Source organism: Lichenostomus cassidix, chromosome 12 (genome assembly GCF_008360975.1).
Source record: "Lichenostomus cassidix isolate B80296 chromosome 12, HeHo_3.0, whole genome shotgun sequence".
NCBI classification, from domain to species: Eukaryota; Metazoa; Chordata; class Aves; order Passeriformes; family Meliphagidae; genus Lichenostomus; species Lichenostomus cassidix.
Genome location: NC_139493.1, coordinates 5,146,856 through 5,169,305, shown reverse-complemented (window position 1 = coordinate 5,169,305; position 22,450 = coordinate 5,146,856). Strand labels below are relative to the sequence as shown.

Sequence of the window (22,450 nt, the reverse complement as noted above, 5' to 3'; positions counted from 1 at the left end):
CTTCTCCAGGCAACTTGCTCCAGTGCATAACCTCCCTGGTGGTAAAGAATTTTTCCTAATATAAAATCTACAGTTACTCCCTTTCATATATGAAAATATGCAGAGAATAAAGACAACTGCAATGTTACCACCACTTCTTAAGAAGTGCTAACGAATCCATAATGCACTGTAACAGGTGAACCCTGTTCTAGCACAGACTTGACAGAGATCCCTTTGGCAAGCACAGCCTTTCCATACAGGCCTGCTATGGCCAGCAAGATCCTTAAAAATAAGCATTAAAACAGAGGGCAAAGCTTAAAGAAATGTGGAGGGCATCACAGAGTGGAGGCTGAGGAATGAACAGCCTTCAAAAGCACAAGGAACAGGCAAATGCTCCAAGGGAGAATTCGGAACGTGCAGCAGCTTTAACCCAGTTTCTGCAAGGTTGCCAATAGTATGCCAATAGCAAATCCCTTCAAAGGCTTTCATCATCCCTCACTGCCTTGTAAAAGCTGGGACAAAGTGACCTGACAGGTGACCATCTGCATGCACTTCCCTGCTTGAAGTGATCTCCCTTTACTCACCACCACAGTGGTGATTTCTCCTCTTCACAATAATTTACAGTGACACAATACAGATGCTTTCGTCAAACAGCAGTTTTCTGCTTAATTTTAAGCACATACTGATGCCAGCTTGGCATTTGGGTGCCTGCATAAATATTTCCCTCAGTGGGGTTTTGACACATTTCATGAAGAATTTCCTAATGAAGCTCCAAACCTAAATCTCTTCTACAGTTTGCATTTTTACCCAAAGCAATGAAAATACTGAACAGCTCTTAGCTGAAAATTTACATTTATAGCAAAATTAACATTTCTTTCCCAGAGACAGTTCCTGTTATACAATTCTACTCTAGCTCTTAGCCTTGCATCCCTTAGTTTTTGTTTCACTGTGCAGGGCTGCATTAGATACCACACATGTTGCTGTTCAGACCATAAATAAATCAATCCACATCCAAACCTAGAAACATGCAAAAGAATAGCAAGTCTGGCAGCATTTTGATCTGAACCAAGCCCAGTAGGATTGAAATGTCCTCCAGTAGCCTGATTCATTACCCAACTTATTCAGCAGAATTAAGTACAAAGTTTTCAATGTATTGCTGAAATAATTTATTGAGGCTCTGAAGAGAATCATGCTAGACTGGTCATTATCTGGGAAACATCTGGATGGGAGAATGATCACATTGAAGAATTTATGTCTGCCTCAGTAGTGCTGAAGACAGAAAGTTGGGAAGTTTTGCTTTTGGAGCTGTTATCCTACATCTGCCCTTGTTTTGTGGCCCTGATTTTGAAGGGAGACACTGATTTGCTGTGCCCTGCCAAAACCAACCCAAACCATCTGACATCTCCCTCCCCACAACCAATGACCAACACCACCCATCCTTCTGCACTGCTTACAGACAGAAATCACATAGTTAAAAAGGACATTTTTAAGACCCCAGTATTGACCACTGAGATGTTAGCCTCATTTACTGAGGTATTTTCTATTTGAAGAAGAAAATCAGACTCCACAATGAAAAGAAACACTATCTCACTTTAAAGAAAGAATCTTTTTCCAGCACAGCTTCTAACAGACCCTTGATAGCAGGTGTAAAAACCAGATGGAGAAGGAAAATCCACTAAGTGAGATGCTGGGCTGAGGGATTGCACAAGGCTGTATGACATTCAAGTTCTTTTGCAGATAAAAGTGGGACTAAAATGATGAACAGGTCTGGCTCTGGCCATCTGGAGTAGCAATGAATTTTACCCAGAGTGAACAGAAAAACCCAGAAGAAGGAATAGAATTGGTTCTAATGTTTCTTTCCTGTCAAGTGGAGGTTAACTAAGTGGAGACTCTGGGCAAGGGCTCATTCATTTCCACAGCTCCAGGTCTAGAAAACAGAGCTATCAAAGTATGAAACAGACAGAGAAAATTCACCACATAAAGGTTTAGAGAATGCAGGACACAATGGAATACAAAAAATGAATGAAGAAATATATAAAACATAGAAACACTGCAGCCAGAATAACCACCATATTTACTCCAGCAGATATTCTCCTGCACAGTTTGCTTAAAAACCTTCTAAGGATTCCTGTTAGATTTCATGGTATCTAGCTTTTAATTGCATAAAAAATCCTACTGCATTAAGCAGTATTAAGAGAAACATTTTAGTTCTCTGGTAACTGGTAAATATTAACTAGTGTAGACAGATAAAGTTTCATTTGTGATAAGCACCAGTGTTTATAACAATGTCAGATAACACCAGGATTGCTGAGCCAAGGAATAAGGGAGAAGATGCACTATCCTCTTCCTCTTGTTTTTGTTTACTCATCACATATGTGAAATAGAGGCAATTGCCAAAATAATCTAATACTGGAAAAAGGTTAAGAGGAGACCCATTATAAGAATCTACTAATATGTATTTCAATATTTCAGGCTTAATTACTCCATAAAAAAGCCAACTCACTGATTAATGATACACTGGTTAATGTATATTCAATGCCCAAAAAATTTTGTTTGGAACATAGTTCCAGATCTGTATTACCTGCACAATGTTCTTTTTACAGCTTTAGCAAATTACCCAACATATGCAATTCCTTCTCACACATACAGCCAAGACATTCAACATAAACCCATCCACACATCCCTAACAGTGCATCCCTGCCAATATAAATTAACCTTCTAAGAAAAAAAACTTCTTTTGGTTATTTTTTCTAGATTTCTTTTTTCTCCTGTGATATTTTGTTAGTATCACATCATCTGCAGACACTTTTCAAAAATGCTGAAGAAAGGCAATTTAGGGAATGTTCCAGATAAGGGGGAAAAAAAAAAGAAAGTCCTGCTGTGCTTTTCATAGCTTGGTAATTTTTACAGGCTTTCATCTTGTGATATATTCTTTTTTCACACCATTGTATTAAAAGTCTTCCATTTCGAATGTTTGGCAGAAGCAAGACAATGCAAACTTTACAGATTCAGCTCTGAACACTCACTGCCTATTAGGACAACTTAAGAGAGAAAAAAATAGGTTTAAAGTGTTCTCATTACTTCTTGAATGTAAGCCACAAAAAAAAAAAAAAAAGCACAGAACTTTGAACAACTTAGTTGGGTGGACAAAACAAGTTTCCACTTGAAAGATGAAAATAAAAAATGGGACAAGAGATTTTTATTCCGAGTATAGACTTTAATTCATAAGCCACCTAGAAGAAAATAATTATTTAGAGGACACAGCAAAGCACCTGTCAAAATATATGTTGTATCTTTGATTTTCACCAGTAGCTTGTTAGCTGAGCCATTCATGACTGTGCCCAGTACCAACACATGCAGCTTCTTGGCTCGTCCTCTCTCTGCCAATTCATTTTCTCTGTGGTTTTATGAGGAGCTGCTTCTTATTATATGCAGCTACAACATGCTCTATATGAGGACACTGGACAAGCTGTTAGCTCCATTAACTTAATAATAGATTTCTGAGTGTGATTTCCTATTAATTTCATTTTCCTCATTCCATGAGAAGCCAAAATTACAGACAGCCATATGGTGCTTCATAAACAACAATTAAAAGTTATTTTCTGATTTTTAGGCACTAAAAAGAGCCCACAAAATACAAAAATACATATGGTTGGAATGATATAAAGGAAATTAAGCTTTGGAATGGCCATATATGTCTAGGATGCTCCAAACACGTCCTCAGCCTTTTTCCCATTCACATATTTCTGGTTAACCCCTGGAGGTTACAATTAATCACAGTGCCTGCCCCAGAGATCACAATTACGACTAATCTGCTAGAAGTGGAATTTCACAACAACAGCTTGTATGAATTGTGTCACAGAATTTGTGTTGTGACTCTGCCACTCTTCACCTACTCCCTGGATTTGCTAATGGGTTGGTTCTGCCCAGCCAGAAGTATCTGACAGAGCCTTGCCAGTCAGAGAAACAACATCCATGGGCTGCAGGCTGGACTGGAGCTTTTCAGCTCCTTACAGACCCTTGTCATTTCACAGGGACTAAGAATTCTCACTACCCAACACAGCAGCTGAAAAACCAACCCACTCCAAATCATTGCAACTTCAGCTGCTGCTCTAAATCATCCCAGAACAGCCACCTTCTTCCTCTCTGCCCTTTATTGCCTCTTGTGTATGTGCTGATTGGAGAGCAATTTGCTCTGAGAGTCCCATCTGAGCACCTGAAGTTACATAAACTCTTGAAGTCTCTTATCGTAAAATGGAAATAAAAAGCTACCTGCATCATCAGAATGGTTTTTTTAATAAAACATCTGTAAGGGGAGAAATTTCTGTAGAAGCACCTGGGATAACTGCTTTTTCTGCTGTCCACTGCTGGAAGTCAAACTGATGGCCAGTTTTTGATACATACATATATATATATGTATTTATATATATACATATATCTCTCTCTCTATCTCTCTCTCTCTATATATATATATATATGAGGAATATATTTGTTTCTATATATACAAACATATCAGTTGGTGCAATCCACTTCAGGGGTGAGTCCATTAAGGCTGTCCACTGCTTGCATTTTCTTTCCTCAGTATTTCATGCTGGCATTTGCATTAGATTTTCCAGAACCTGCAGCAAAGTCTACACAATTCAAGTTCAGTTAGGACATGACACACAATAGTAGAAAATATTTAGCAGCAGCCTGGTGCAGAACAGATCTCCACAGATGCTTCCTCAGCAGAAAAGAGCCACAACCCCTCAGAAGGATAATCTCAAAGATAATCATATTCATTCTCCTATTATATCTTTCGGAATTGCTTTGAAAAGTTTTGAACTAAAATACCACTTTTTGCTAGAGAAAACAGGTAGAGTCTGAAAGAAGACAATTCCCTAAGAAGCCCCACTTAAATGCACATTTTCCTCAATTAAGAGGGGATAGATTTAAGTATTTCCTGAAGATCTCTTCTTGAGAGGCCTGTAACTAATTAGCTGATTAAGGCTACACAAAGAAAAAAAAGTATTTCATATTTTGAGTTATCAAATTATCAATTATCAGCCACACTGACAGTTTTCCTATTTTTTCCCCAAGATAGATTGGGGATGCCCTAAACAAACCTACATGAATCGAAACAATTCCTTAATATCTTCTTGTGCACTTTTTTAACACAATCTATGTTTTCCCTCTTCGTATGTACAAATTCCTTTGTTTCACAAGGAAAGACTTTTTCAAATTCATCACAAACTAGCTGTTCTGATATTAATAGATTTTTCTTCAAAGTAAATTAGATGCAAAGCCTCTGGACTCGAGTTTTAAAGCCAAACATTCTGGATACACGAGAAATGAAATCTGATAATGCACATAAAAATTTTCTTTTACTTTATTACCACTGATCTGAAACTGAACATCTACAAATGCATCTTTTCTTACAATTGACTAACACCAAAGTGCTTTTCTGACCTTACCTTGGCTAATTCCTGCAGAACCAAGTCTGCATTTGTTAAAGGAATTTTGAAGCAAAGGAACTAAGGGTAGGTCCTACTCACTTGCAGCCTGTAGCAAGGTTGAAATATCAACAATTTCTTGAGTTTCCAGCACAGGAAACATTAGGAAGCAAAGAGAAGCAAACATTAGGAAGCAAAACCCCAGCATGTCACAGAAGAATGGCCTGAGTAGAATAAAATACTCCACCCTCCAAGGCAGCCTGTGTGGAACCTCCAGGGCCAAGCCAGAAGGCAAAAAAAGGCATAAAGGTGCCCCAGGGCAAAGCACTGTCACTGTGCTTGTAACCCAGGACAGCTGCAGGGGGACAAGGGACCTGGCAGCACGAGAGGAATATCAGTGATAAGCAAGAAGGTTTGTGTGAAATCAAGTAATTTCCCCCAGGACAGGGTTGTTTCATAGCTCTGTCCAGGGCAGCTCTGGAGGGAAGCTCCAGCCAGCAGTGTGGGCAAGGTGTTGATAGAGAGAACAAGACATGAGGCTCTGACCTTGGCCACCCCAGGCAGCCACGTGTGCTCCATGCAGTAAGCTTCTCATAAAGCTCTCAGCTGCCCCAGACTAATGAAAGAAGAAGCAGGACAACAAATAAAAGTGAAAATGAAGAGTGCATTACTTTGGGCAGAGAGCTACAGGCAACCTCTGCTCTCCTGTCTAAGCAGTGAGGTGATAAAGTAGCACAGTGACACTTCCATGGCACTGCAGACTGAGCAGGTGGAGCTGCCAGTTTCCTGTCGACATCTCTCAGGAACTCTCCTGTTACACAATCAATTAATGACCAGAAAAAGAAAGAAAAAATCTTGCAAATGGGCATAGTTACAAAATCAGGCACATTTCATTACTATCATAATAATTTTCCTACATGGCTTCTTACCACTCACCTAATGCAAAGCACTTTGTCATCACAAATTAAGATTTAATGCACAATAAACAAGCTGCAAGCAGTTTGAAGTGCCTCAAAATCTACTCAGACCAAACATACAGACCTATTTTTATTGATTATGTAATATTGACACCAGCCTTGCAAAGCTATTACACAGGCACACAGATTTAAGGCCTTAAATCAATGGATTTGCTTTCAAAACTTTCCTTGGACACACCTGACGAGAAGGAGGTGGTCTTGGAGCTAATCAGTGCCTGAAGAAAAAAATCATAGGGCTTAACTTTATAAATCACTGGTGATTTGTGACAATCACCTGGAGGCACTTTCCAAAGGTTCTGTTTTTCAAATGCTATGGTGCAGAGTGCCCTTCCCTGCAAACACTCCCCAAAGCCCCAGAGCTGCCAGCTACAGTTGCTGCTTTTGAAACTGGGGACCATCTGTATTTGAAATGAGCATTCTGTACATAGTTATTTGCATCCCTACCATGCCAAGACACGCCAAACACAGAGTCCCAAAAGTGAGTGCATTCTGCCTGCATGGGGAAAGACCCAACTCACTGATACACAACACACAGACAAAAATATTTTCCTGCAAAGATGTGCCTTGAGTCAGATGCAGCCTGTTTATTTTATACTTTTAATATCCATTGAATTAGCATTTAGTATGGTTACAAAATTGATGCCTACACAATAATTCTCTCAAAAAAGGGAAAATACATTAAAATAAAATACTTTCATAACTATTTTCAACTTTTACATTTATGCAGAAGATAATTAATACACTTCATAAAAGCTCTTCAAGCTGTTTTTCAGTTTGGGTGCTTTTTTCATTTGTGTGTTTTAAGGAGTTTTCACACTCCTCCTCTCTGTTTTTCCTGCTGACACTTTAATCTCCTCCTCTTGTAAATATGAGCTTATAACAATAAATCATGTTTTATTTATTAAAGACATAAACAGGAATCAATACAAAGCAGGAAAGCCAATCTCCATAAAGTTTCCCTCCACAGTGACTGAAATCAGTTTTCATATGAAGATTTAAATATGCATCCGGTTGGCATTTAAGCAAGAATTAAAATATTTTTTTCTCTTGCATTACATAACATGCTTTAAAAAAAAAAAAGTACTGGCTTTGGCTAGCTCTAGTGAAGAAAAATCAATGACAATTCTTTAAAACATAAGTATTCTGCAATGAGGAGCCTCACACATCTGAGAACTGTTGCCTATATTAGCACCAAAGAACTCCACGAATTGTAATATAAAGTACGGTTTTTACACTTTTATATTCAGGTCACTTTTAGTCCCACCACCGTTGATTCATGGACACAAAAAAAGTACCCTTGATTCTTCTGTAAATATATTCTGCTTGGAAAAGTGCCTGTATGAAGCACACCAGGGAACGGGAGAGCAAGCAGCCCACATCACCTTGCCCTTTGTTTAGATTGTCAGTTTTTCCTTTTGATCTTTCTTTGCAGTTGAGGAACCAAAAATTGATTTTCCCAGTTGAACTGAGGTAGAAAAAGGACAATGTTTTATTTAAGATCCTTCACTCCTGCACATAAGCCTATTTCTTTCTTTATATACAAAAGAAACTGTCTTTTTGTTCTTGTAAAAAAATATTTCCAAGTGGGGAACGTTCTCAGTGCACTGACTCTGGATTCATAACAAAAAAGAGGGGAAGGTGTTTAAAAATCCAAATACTGGCCTCCTGCAGAGAAGCACATACACCTCAGGAACCTTCCAGAGGTACAGAAGCTGGGCTTCAGGGAAGCAGGTCACACTTGTTAGCTGTTTGCATAAACCTATTCCACGAGCAATGTTACACTCAAAACCTTGTTTATAGGCAAAGAGAAAGCACAATTTACATATTTAGACACATATAAAGCCAAGAATGTATTGTAAATATACCCATGATCTCATCCATGTAGTTATTTTTTTTTCCATTCCAGATTTACTTGTTCTAGAACAAGAATAAATGCTTATATGTGGAAAAAAAAAAACCTCTATAATAACGCAGCTAAAATTGTTACACCAGTATTTTCTAATTGCTACCTCTTTCCAGTGAACTTCTGGGTTTGATGTGGGACAGTTTCATTCCGGTCTAAGGATGTTCTTTGTTGGAGTTCTTTGTTGAGGGGAGTATGGTATTTGTTCTGATGGTTCCTTCTTGCTCACTCTTTTAAAATGGCCTCTTTTTTCCCACTGGTCCATGCACACCTGAGTTTACTGTATACAGTGAGTTGTAGAGACATTAGATACCAGACACACATTTTAACTACTGTGAGACCAAAATGGTTAAATTCAATAAGAATTATTAAATTTACTAATAAATTTATTTGATTGCTGTCACAACTTGCATTTCAAAATAACGTGTTAATATTGGCAGAAACCAACATTCCCTAACGCCTACAGGTATCATTGGTACTCCTGGACCAAAATTTCCTGCGTTATTTGCCCAAATTATTATTAAGCCCTTGAAGAAATCTGAGCTTACAAACTGCTGACCTGCTCCTGACCCTCACAGGAGAGCTGAGGACACACAAATGCCCACTGAGAAGCTCAAGAACTCCCTGCCAATTGCAGGTTTCGCAGTGCTTCTCCTGACTGCTCCAGTCTTTGTAATCCCTCTTCTCCTCTGAACTTGAAAGGGTCTACAGAGTTGTGCCCAAGCATTTCATTTGGATCAATTCAGCATTTGATTTGTCACAAAGGACTCTGTTCAGACCAGTTTGCTGGACAGCACTGCAAATTCTGTGTGATTATGATCCTGCAGTGGCTGCAGTGAGGCCAACCACTGGTGTGTTCAAACCCAAGGAATACAACCTGTGATTCTCCTTAAGATACAGCATTAGCTTGCAGAACTTGGAAAGAGCAGGGAGGCTCCATAAGACAACCAACTTCTAGTATTTAGCAGGGCACTCTCCAGTTTGTTAAAAGCCAGAGAGCAGTACGTACATTCACAAGGCACATGGCACAGGTCTCAATTATTATTAGTGCTGCCCTGCTTAATTAGAAGCCTCCATGCCTCTCTCACACACCAGCCCTTTCCCAGTCCTTTGAAGGAATACAAACATGCTACCCAGCCCCATTCTGACAGCTTAGCATTTATATCTCAAGCTCCAATCACCACCTCAGCAGCAAAGATATAACTATACACATTAAACTTCATGTTTTACAGGTTTCATAACATTAAATTAGCCTAGAAAAATGACTATAAAAGCAAGAGAGAGGCATTAGCTTTTGGTTTGGCAATCAGGATTTGCAGGGAAGGATGTACCCCAATGTGATGTGGAAACCAGCAAAGCTGTTTCATTTAGGCTTCCTGCAAGCTGAGCTCTGTGGGGATTTTGAAGGCAGGCATTATGCTTGGAAATTGAACTCTACATATTTTAATGAAATTGCACAGTCTAAACATCACAACGAGTGAGCAGTTGTATCAAACTGTGGAATGTGGAGCTTTCTCAATTACTCACATATAAACGGAACTTTTCTGGGTAAAAATGTCAAACTGGAGTAAACACCAACTTTGTTTGCAAGGAAAGAGAATGGGCAGCTGATGTTGAACCTGTCAAGGGTCTGACACAACAGCTGATGTGTCACATCTCAAAAGGCCACATTCTTCATGCACAGTGCTGCTCAGCACCTCCTCAGCTTCAGCCAAGCAGCACCATGGATCAAATCTGTGTCGGATTTGTCAGCAGCAGATGAGCACAGCTGTACACCAGCTTTACAACCCTGGGCAGCTGAGTGTGTAGGTGCAGCCAGTCTGCAATGTAAATGACAAATAGGTGACCTAAACACCATCCCAATGGCCTCTCCTATGAATCCTCAAAAACAGATGCTCTGTGTTATCCTGACAACTGTTAAGCACTGGTTAATATTTCATTAACTTCAGGCCAGCAAGCTGCTTTACCACAGCAGAAAACTCACTTCTCAGCTTCTGCAGAGCCATGGAATTGTGTCTGCCTGGTTTACAAATTAGATGAGGTAACAGCTGAAAATAAAACTACAGTAGATTATTGCTTCTCTCTATGCTGCTGAAAAGAGTTCCATAATTTATTGAAGAGTCAGATATACAATAGGGCAATTTTTCTGTAAAGGCAATATTTTTGCATGAAGTTTTGTTCATGCTTCTGCCATTTCTTCCATTCCAACCTTCTCACTTTAAGGTCGAGTTCAGAACTGGTGTCTAAGGCAGTATAAATTACATTTGTGTAAATACTGGTCACAGTTTACTCTCAGAAAGTCTCTTGCAGTATAATTTACTTAACAGTATGTAAAAGAAGAAGGTTCTAAATAGCTAAAACAATTCATAGAGACAAAAGAACATATAATTCACGTTGCCCTACCTGCTGCTAAGTGCACTAATTGCATCCTTTCTGCACAACTGAAAATTGTGACATCACCAAGTCATCTTCAGTGATATGCAACTCATGCTAAATTACCCCTGAACCTTGGCCCTTAAAAGTCTCTCTCTAGTATTTAACTGGTTTATTTTGTTTCTTCATCAGAAGAGAGATTTCTGAAGGAACGTTTACTCTAGTCTGTGGAAGTCCCAACATCTCACTATTTACAAGACACTAAACATCAGAAACTCAGTGTAAAACCCAGCCATAAATCAGAACCCATAACATTAAAATCGTGAAAATAGTCACAAAGCTGCATAAGCTCAATGGCACAGGAGTCTCATCTTGTAAACCAACAACTTAAAATATGAAAATACATAAAATTTTTTCATCTTAAAATTGTAAAATAAATTTTCCATACAAACATCTTTAAGCATCTACCTTGGCTTCTTATGGATCAAAGAAACAACTAAATAAATACTATCTGCATATGCACTACAAACAGGAATGTCACTCAAAAGATAAAATAAGAAAGTTATTTATAGTATTCATTATTCACCATATTTAAATGGCAGATTACAGCATGAGACATAAGCCTGTATTTATTGGGGTGAGGGGGGAATTGCATAAGAATAGTTTTTCCTAAGACAGTCAAATTTGCAGTAATCAGCCTCAAGTCTCCCTTGTTCCACTTTTACTCCAACATACCCAAACAAAAGCTCTATTATACTGAAGGCAAGATGTGGAAAGGCCAGTAAAAAAATCAACCCCACTGAACATCTAATGAGCTAAACCAAAAAACTGGACACAAGATGTATCTGTGGTGACAAGAACAAGAGGACATGCAGATGTGGCATCAGGATTATTGTGACAATGATCCTCAGTGGGCACAAGGCACAACACACCAAGAGTAGGAAAGCTACTACTAAAATATACAGAATAACAACTGGAGGAATAGAGGGGTAAGACTTGGAAGGGAATAGAGAGAAGTGCAGAGCAGCAGTGGTGAATCTTCTCAGTGACTTTATGTTAACTGTTTACACAGCAAACTCTTCATGGTTGCCTTTCTCTTCTGTTTCTCCAAAACCCCCAGGGCTGTCCTTAAGTATTTAGAACAATATATTTAAGATTTATAGCCTGAAGTTTAGCCATATTCATCTTACTCAGGTGAGCAGCCCAACTAAGCCCCGGGGAGGTGCAAGAAAAATGTTCTCCTTCATAATGATGCACAAAACAAAAGCTGACTTTAACTGTAGGACTGGGGAGAGAACACCACACATAGGTAAAACTGTCAACTTCAGATTTTTCTTAATAAAACAAAAATCACTTAAAATAAGAGCATAGCTAACTTCTGGAACTACCCTGAACATGATTCTCACTAAATGTTTTTTTTTTGTGGTGACATTCTCAAGGGTTAGAGCATCATTTAAAATATACTGTCATGCAGAGAGTCAGATAATATCTCCCAGCTGAATCCAGCAGGGTTACAAAGACACATTTTGTATTCATAAATGTGTTGAAATATTTTACTTTTCTTGAACCGCAAATATTTGAAGAAATGTAGATAAACATATTTAAAATTCACAGCACTTTCTCAAATATGAAGTAGCAGATTAACAAAATGTCAGAACATCCTTAGCTTCAAAAACTGCTCTACCATTTTAGGTAGAGATTATCTACCAAAAAAAATATAATAATCACAGCCTCTTTATGATCATACCTCCCAATTGCTGATATATTCAACTTGTAAATTACTCCCATCTTTAAAGATAAAACAAGCTCTTGCTTGTCATCCCAACCTTTGCAAAATACAAGATGATATTACCTCATTGACTGGAGGAGGCTGAGGAGGAAACATGGGATGAGAATTGTGGCATGGAGGTTGATGCTGGGTGTTCTCTGAGCTTCACACGAGTTGAAAGGTCACTTGGGAGAGATTTCTGGCTTGGTTCAAAACCATGTGCTTTTATAGGAAATGTACAAGTTAATATCCTTACTCATCAATCCAGTCCATCCTAAACCACCACCTCATCCACAAAGACAAAAGGTGTAACAAATTTAACAGTAACAACTGACAGATTAAAAAAAAAAAAATCAGCTTTCCCAGATAAATTATATATAGAAAGTGGATAACTAACAGCAGTACCTTCCTGCTGTGTCACCTGGGTTACACAAATGGAGATCAGGGAAATTATGACAGTGTCAGTTATAAACTATCCAATCTTAGGACTGCCATCATTCCCTCAGATTTTATACTCTTTCAACTCCACGTGATTTTTGCTACTAATCTTTCTACCAAAAAGTTTAGATGAAAAACAGGCATAAGCATCAATTGTGTATTTGAAGCCCCTATACATGGTTTTTATCCACGTTTTTTTTATCCACTGTGATTGATCACACAGAAAATGCACAAAGTAACAACTGAGGAAGAGAAGAAAGAAAACCAGAGAAGAATGAAACTTGGTTTCAGTAATCTGCCCCCAAAAATTTAGAAGCTGATGGGCATCTAGAGAGTGTAGAAGGAATGATTTCTCCCCTTTACACAGCTGCTAGTACTACAGAGAAAATATTGTTGTTTAGTATTTCATACCTTATACATAAAGTGTGTCTAATGGTTCTGATTTTATGCATAAAAAAATGAAAATTTCATGCAGCTGCTTCTCAATTACGCATCTGGTTATTGTTTTGCAGCTGCAAAACTACCTTGAAGAACTATAAAATATGGTGTGACAAGAGTGGAATAAATACCAGCAGTCATCTTGTACCTTCCTTGTAAAACTTTGCAATTTTTACCACCCGATAAATTTCCTGAATCAAGAACTATGACTTCTGTCGGCTCCTTCTTTTATGAACAAAAATTCACTAGTGTGCTTAACACAACTGAAATTTGCAAAGGCCCACTCTCTGTGGCACACATTAAATTTTGAATTCAGTACCCTATTTCAAGACTATTTTTGACTTTGTGTTTTACTTTCAAGCAGCTATTTTGGTAATTTGATCAGAAATCCAACACAGAGAACAATAAGTCAGCTCAACATTAGTGTCAAACATCTGAAATGAGATTTTGATTTGTTAGCCCCCAAGCCATTACTCATATTACTATAAATCTATTGAATATGAAGACGTTTGGTGACAAAGAATAGTTATAAAATATCCAACTAATGTAAGCAGTCTCAAGCTTGCATTTACTGACTCACACTCAGCATGTTATTCTCTAACAAAGAGAACAGATAAGAAAAACAAAACAATTTGTTTTTCATTACAATGCATTTGAAATTAACTATTTTTGTAATTCCTCCAGAGACAGAGGGTCCTGCAAAGAATTTCCATATCTAAAATATTAAAAAAAGCCACAATTTTTAAGTCAATTTGAAACAAAAAGGTTCAACTTGAAACAACACAATACCCAGTGGTGAGCTTTGAAAAAATCTTTTATTAACTATCTTTGCAAAAGAATAAAACTCAAAATCCCAGTTAGGCAAGCTGGAAGTTTCTCTGCCTGTTTTTTCTGGCATGCAGGATGCAACACGTGTAGCCAAAAATCACCAAAAAATGCAAGTGTTGTTCCACAGCTGCCTGGGATCCACAGAGGTGCCAAGGGCTCACGTGGAAAAACACTGCTGAGCTGCAGAGATGGAATGAGACAAGCAGGAAAGCAAAGGCAGAGAGCCCTTGCAGGGCTCCAAGACAGATTAAGTTAAAGTGCCTAAAAATAATGTGTGAGGAAATGTTCATAAAAAGAGCTACTGTTCATAGGTGCTTTACTCCTGGTTTGTTCTGTAGCTGCAAATTCCCCAGGACTTTTTCTAGTAAAGCACCTTTGGTGAACAGAACCCTTTAACACCTTTCCTAGTTCCTCTGATTTTCCATGACTGATCTTTTTCATCCAGTAGATGAGGTAAATAAATTGGGTCACTGACATATTGATTACCAAGCCTCCTACAAAGAATTACTTTAGCTGCAGCAAACAACATGTTGCCTTCATTATTTTTACTCCAGTTTATTATTTTCACCATTTTCAGACACAAAGGAGAATTTTCAAGTTATTTGCACCAACCATGACATTTGGGAATTTCTTCCGAAAATCAAATCATTGCAACATGGAGAAATGTAGAAAAAGAAAATCCTGTTTGAAAATATTATTTGAACATTATTTGATAATATTTAAATATCATTTAAATCTTGGTTAGCAATCAGTATTTGCCTTCTGATCACACACAGAAACATTACTTTATCAAGCAGATGTTGGTCTGAGCAAAGCACTTCTGCAAGCAAAAAACCAGTATGCACACAAATGGCTTTTAGCAGTACACAACTGCTAAACTGGTGCTCTAACTATGCTAAATAGGGCAACAACTGATTGGTTAGCACAAAAGAAAAAAAAGAAAGGGATTTTCTCAGTCAGAACTTGAAAGGTGGGAGAAGGGTTGAGAAGAAATGAGAGCAAATGGACACAGTGAGGAAAAGGCTCTAAGAAACAGGGAACTGAACAAGGGACAGAAAGAGTAAAACCACAGACACTGACAAATTTTGTGGAGCTGTGAAATGGATGCATTCAAGAGATGCCTGTGAAGACTGGAAATAACAGTGTGTTAACAGGTATTTTCTGTGATTGAGAAGTGGATGGAAAATGCAGATTCACTCTAATTTTAGATTTCATCACTCTGACAAGGCAAAACCCATTAAGTGGAATAGAGAAATACTCATGCTCAGAAAGGCTGAATGTGGTGCAAAGGCAGCCCATCCACCACCAGTTTTCTATTAAATTTAACAGGGTGTTTTCTAAATACTTATCCATTTGAGAAAAGAATCATATTAGTCAATAACTTACAGCATTATTTTGCCTGAAAGAACAGTTTCAGAAAGCTATAATTTAAGTCTAAGGAACTTTAATAAAAGCTGTCAGAGAAAATAAGAGGACTTATGGGAGAGCTGCTCCTTGCCAGGGAGCAAGTTCTCTGTGCACAGCTCCCTGGAATGCTATTGCAGCAACACATGATTTTTCCAACATATGCAGAAAAGGATAACCTGAGTGGCTCCAAAAAACAACTAGTTATAAGCACTAAGTACATGAGAGTTTTTGAGAAATAATTCCCTATGCACAGGTGAAAAATTATTACTGCACAGTGAAGCATACAATGGAAAGAAATATGGAAATCACAGAAATGCTGAAAGAAGCAATTTTTCTACCTATCTTGATGGAGAGAAACAGAGAGGAAATTAAATCACATAAGGAAACCCCATGATGATAGTAAAGAAAGATCAGCTAAGCAGCCAAGTTGCTCAAATAAAACATTATATCGAGGGCCACTCTGTACAGGATACTCATGGAAAAGCTCTTCCTGGTATAACAAAAAAGAACCTGAATTCACATTTCAAATATCCTCAGAACATCAGGTTCAAGGATGTTTTTAATTTTCCCAGCATAAAAGCTTAGATTAAATGCAGACAGCATTATCTCCAACAAATTCTTCATAATCTACACAAAAAGGACACTGCCAACCTAAAGGTCAATTGTTGATCCCTTCTAAACATAAATTGCTTTCAAGTGGTTTCCACAACTAGTACTAGAGAGGTGAATTTTCAGATAAGGGATCTAGAATAGCATCTAAAAATGCAGCCTTCCCTTTAAATTAAAAAGCCATGGGAAGGAAAAAACTTCAGTAGCTGAGCTAGGAAGGAGACTGGTGCTCACATGACCAAGAACTGTTTCAATATTCTAAAAAATGGTGAATAATAGGTGACAGGTAAATGACCTCATGAAAAGATGCTTCAATAAACCTTTTCTGTTTTTTTATAAAATACATGTTTACCTCTCCAGGCTGATATAAAAAGCATGCCTTCAGTCCAAAGCCAAATTTTATGAGTTCCCTCATGCATAAGCAATAGAAATAGGACACGCAGAGGCTATATTTCGTTTTACTTTTTTAAAAGAAGAGTGAATAAAAACCTTGCACTCAATTGAACTGCATTTCTCTGTGATAGAGTGTGAACACTGCACCTGACTGATTCCTAAATGTAATGAAACACTCTAAGTGGCAACAGGCAGCATTCTATTGCTTTTGTTAAAATTCAGACAAAGAAAACACACGCCAAGCTCCCAGCATCGACTGAGGACTGTCAGCAGTGCCAGCCACCTCTAAGTCCTCTACTGATTCAAAGAGCCAAATGACAGTGCACAGCAATCCCCTCCAGAATAATTACAGCTCCTCTGAGCTCTGTCCACCTCCTAGTTTGACATGATGGACCCTTAATAACTTCTCCATCAGGCAGAGCACAAAGAGCAGAGCACGAGACTTCAGGGCTTCTGCTGGAGGAGCCCAGAGCAGGTGATGGCCCTGAAATGCTGCAGAAATGCACACACCCTCAGTGGGGGTATAAATATCATAAAAAAAGGATTATTTCCTTAGGCATTGGTACAACAGTACAAGGAGAAGAAAGAGCAAGTAAGGAAATGCCTTTGCTGGCTAAACAAACCCTAAATTAAGTGAGGATTAGATCAGAAGACTTGTGAGTTAATACAAAAACAGCCAGATGAGCTTATATTTCAGACAAAAACTCAGCTCCCGAATATTTCACTTTGTTTTCTATTAAATGGTTGCAATGGAATTGTAAGAACTTGTTTACAGATTGTTTCTTCAGGGAGCAGAGCAGGCAACACCATACTGTGCAGCAAAACAGCACAACATCTTTTTCTTTCCTCTCTTGAAAACCAAGGAATTTTAACATAAACCAGAAAACTACAGTAACTGAATTTCTTGGCAGTCTGTAAATATTGCCTTCTCTACAACAGTTACACCTGAAAATTGCTTAGCATATAGAAGGCAATGAATTCCTTGGGGCTTAATTCTGCGTTTTTTATTGTGTACAACTTCTTTTGAAGTCAATGTTAGTGATGTCATATTAATTTTCTTCACATCTGCCACTCTTATCTTAGGAGGGAAAAAAAAAAAATCAATCCTTTCATTCCATTAAAAATTCCTTGTAGACTGCCTTTTGTGCAGTTGGTAAGTTTTGAAAGTCTTTGAGAAAATTAATATTCAGTGTACATATTAATAAAAATAGAGAGAAACAGAGGAAATGAGCAAAGTGTAACAAAACTGCTGATACTGGATAAAGGCAAACCCTTTCAAGAAGACATGCATTAACACCTTCCCGACAAGTGAAGACAGCAGCAAGAATTATCTAATCTCATCTCTTTCCATTGCATCAACAGAAAATCCAACAATAGCAAAACTGGTGAGCACAGGCCCTGCAGCAGTAAAGGCAGCTCTGTCAAGCACAAAATAGTTGGTGAAATTGTGAAATTAAATTGTGAATTCCAGACTTTATGCAGACTTCCATGACAATAATTCCTATCCCCTTAATCTGCACCCATTTATAACACACTCAAATCTGTATGAGTGATGTAATGCTGTAAGATCATAAAGGAAAATTCTTGTTTCCTGAGGGCTATAGAAGGAATTTCCTTTCACAAGAAAAATACTGAACCTTTGGCTTTCAAGTTTTGAGAACTTTTATCCTATTTTTATCTTTAAAATATGTTGGCAAGCATCTTTTCTTGTTTGAAGAAGCAAAAGTTAAGGGCAGCTGCAATGGTGCACTCAGCATTTAAAACATCACATTTTTGAACAGGAGTCAGCAGTGGAGATTGGCCTCTCCCCACATTTACTGCAGAATGCTTGTCTATCAACAACATCCCCAAACTGCCTTCACTGGTTATTTTATTTTGTAGGCTGAAGTTTCTTCTTTTCCCATGTCTTTTTGCTTTGTGTGGTTGCATATTCAATGCAAATTGTGCAGATAAACCTGAGTGACAGAGACAATATTAATCTGAGGGATCATAAAGAAGATAAAGCTGAAATCCTGGAACAACAACGACCACAGTAGCAAAACTGATGTTCTTGATTCTTAGTTTTCAAAGTGCATGTTAGAAGTACAAGGACAGCACACCATCGGAATGATTACGAGGATGTTGTTAATTATTAAGTGGATCAATGGAGTGTCAGTCATTCCAACATGAAATAGATTCCACACCATAAACCACAATTCTTTCGTGCTCAGCAGTGCTGCACAGCTGAATGCAACTCCATCAGATGAAGAAAGGTACCACTGCCTTACACTTTCTGCAGGGCTAACAAGCCAACACAATTAAAATACAATTTATTCGATAAAGTTTCATTGGCAAATGGTTTTTTTAGATTTTACTTTTGATTATTTAAACACTGTTTGTTTGTTGGTTTTAGTAGACTGATATTTCTGTGATCTGCAAAGCAAGCAAGCTACTGAGGTTATTTAAAATAAACTTAGCATTATAAAACTGATGAGGTTCACTGCCTTTAATGGAGTAATTTATTTCTCCAAATAGTCACAGAGATCAAAAATAGCAATAGTTATTGGACAGACCAATCCATTTATGAGTTCAATCACGAAGAGGAGACTTTAAGTGCTGCAAGATTGGTGATAAACCTGCCACAGCTTCAGTTAGCATTTCTTGATTTTCTCAGACATCCAGACATGAGGAAACATTCCAATTTTATATCCTTTGCTTTGTGTCAGACTTTTCCATTTTGTAATGCTAAATGACCATAACAGTTGCATTTAATTTTTTGTTTCAAATATATTTTCAAATATACAGATTGTCAGAAGAAGGCTTTGATCACTGAAAAATGTATCCCCCTAATGAAGTTCTAGAGATTGAACAAGCCATTATGCTAATGCTACTCAGCTACTTGAGCTCTGATGAGATCTTGGATATGAGTAAGTTGTGTTCATTTACCTTCCAGTGTGCAAAACTGAAATGCATTTAACCAAGTGGCCTCTGCATTATGTAAAGAATAAATAAAAATACCTTCCTGTTATTACACAATTAGACTACAATAATGTCTGGCCTCTGGCATTTGGATGTTTGATATATTAACAAAAGCTAAATGAAAAGAGGAAAACTGTGCAAACTATTCAACTTTAAAAAGCAGAGAAATTATTTCAGAGTTAGAACAGATTGACAAAGTGATTCAACACTTTCTTTTTGAGAACAAAGCTATTACATAAATTCACTTCTGACCAACATTATTATCTTATGCTCACCACACTAAAATGAGGATGTCATCAGAGAACCAGAATGAAGTTCCAGAAGCAGGATCTTCTCTCCAAGCCACTGTCACATCCTTTTGTGACTGTAACTCAACTCACCTTTTTGATTTCTTCATATGGACACACACATCAACAAATACACATCTATAAAATTCTCTTGCACATTTTATTTCTTCATAGAATCACACAACAACTGAGGCTGCAAGAACCTCTGGAGGTTGTCTGGTCTGACCCATTAGCTCAAAGCAGGCTCAGCTAAAGCACACTGTGTCCAAATAGATGCTAAGTACCTTTTAAAATGGACAGTCCACAGCATTCTCCTTCCTTTGCTTTTTAATAGAGCAGATTTTTGTTTGAAAATGGCTTTTTACACAAGTTCATTGGAGTTCCTTAAATTATATCAAGTACATCAAAAAAAAAATTCTCAGCAACTATTCATGAAGTTCTGAATTATTATGTTAATTAAAGAATTCATGTTACATGCTGCATACAAAACATTTGACAAATAAAGCTCTAAGTATTGCTGTTATAAACTTGTTCACATATAAAATTAGGCATACATTTATGGTCTGGATAAAATATCAAAGCTTTTCAGTATGCATGAATTTAAAGACTGTATGCAACTTATTAGAAAACAATTTATTTTCCAGATTGCTACCCAGTGAAGCAGATTCCTCCCATTATCAGTCAACTTACTCAGCCTCTGAGCAGCCTCCAGGGCATCATTTGCAGAATCAGCTACAAAGAATCTCTGAACTGTAACCCCATGGTCTGCCATTATTTTTTTGCTTTGGTACTCCTGCAGGTTGAGCCATCGTCTGGGGGTTAATTGAACAGCCTAGAAAAAACGAGAGGGGAAAATAACATAATGCTCATTAAGAACAGTTCATGAGACAGCCCACTGAGCTCCTCCACCTTATGGTTATCTCAGACCAGCAGTTAAACAACACCCAGAGAAAAGGTAAAATAGGTATTGATTTACCTAAGTGCCTCTTCTTAACATTTGTGCATCCCAAGTACCCTGAAAGCTACAGATATTTTTTAAAAGCCACACAAGGCTCACTTGGCCAGACAAAATGTCTTGCATTTAATATCAAGGCAAATTTGGCTTGAACTCTAAAATCTATTTATGTTTTTGTTATCCTCTGCTATAAAAATAGTACCAACTGTTAACCTTAAAACAAATTCCGTTTCATATTAAATATCCTTATTATATGACATTTTATCTAATTCCTCCCTATAAAATGATTCCCACTGATTCTATGCATTTGCTGCAGCATATCTGAGAAGAACAACAACTAGCATGGAACTAGCACTACTTTGTATGAAACCATCCACCACTACATATATTTTCAGTGGTCTGCAATCTCTGCTTTGCTGGTTGTGCTCCTAAGGAGGTTTTGTTGAGGACACCAGCAAGGCCAACAACAGCTGGAGAATTCCCTCCTCATTCCCAACGTGCCAGTTTGGAATCCTGCGGGAACAGGAACATTTCTACACCCCTACACATGGCTACAAAGACACAGAAACCTCACACAAACCAAGACATCACATTTGCTTGTCCTGGCAGGAAACCTTGAAATACTATAGGAGTCACAGGATCTTTACTGAATGGTTTTAAGAAAGGACACATTCTCCACACAGGATAAATTGTTCCATACAAAAGCAGTAATTAAGGAGCTGGAGCTGGCTCCTGGCAATGGTATAATGGCAAAGGTGGAGCTGGCTGCTGGCAATGGTGTAATCCCATTTTGTGCCAGCAAAAGATGCTTTTCCCACATGGAGAGACAAACTGCTGTCCTCCTGGCAGCCAGCCACAATCAATTCTTGGTTTCTCCTGAAGTAAGGAACATAACATGCAAGCCAGTGGTATATATTTAGAAATGTTAGACAAAGAGGATTATTTACTACACTAATACTTTGATCTCTAACAGCATGGTTAAAAAAAAAAAAAATTAACCTAATGCAACATTTTACTGAAAACAAAAACCCTCCATGCTAAATTCTTTCAATAACACACACCCTTTCACAACACTCAAGGTTTACAGGCTGAGTTGTCTCCAAAGCAAACTCCCATCTGTTCTATTCTCTTTGAAACATAGCACAAAAGAAAACACAAACCCATCTTTAACAGTATATAACTGCATGTTTTCTGTAAAAGTGACTTCCACTGAACTTAAACAGTCACAAATAGCTCAGAATGACATTTTAAATCCTTTTATCCATAACCTGATTAACATATTTTAGAGGAACGAAATGACATTGTCAGTTTGCTCCGTGGCTATCTCTAATTCTGCACATCATAAAGACACTTCATATGATTTATATTCCTCCATGCTATTCACAGACAATGTGTTATTACAGCTATGCAATACTTCAAATGTAAGGTCAAAATTTAAAGTCACTTTCATAATTGTTGACGTTTAATTTGTTTTCCTATTATAAGTTCTCTGCTTTGCTCTGACAACTATTACTTCAGGATCATTTCCACAAAAGCATTAACACTAAGGGCCACGAGACACACTTTAGGTTTATCTAAACATTTCTAAGGTTCAGTAATAAAGCTGATAAAATTTTGGTCATTGGTTTCATAATTTAAGACCAAGTCTTCAAAACAGCTTTTATTCATAACTTAGAACAATAAATCAGTTTCACATGTAGGTAAT

The 22,450-nt window shown here is 37.7% G+C and overlaps 1 protein-coding gene across 1 annotated transcript in view; it reads right to left on the bottom strand.

Annotated features, from left to right (window-relative positions):
- The window catches only part of SUCLG2 (succinate-CoA ligase GDP-forming subunit beta), a 102,626-nt gene that overhangs the window by 62,680 nt on the left and 17,496 nt on the right, over positions 1–22,450 (bottom strand). Inside the window, exon 2 of the mRNA XM_085072331.1 lies at positions 20,481–20,622. Within this exon, the coding sequence (XP_084928457.1) occupies positions 20,481–20,622 (142 nt within the window). The remainder of the gene's footprint in view (positions 1–20,480; positions 20,623–22,450) is intronic.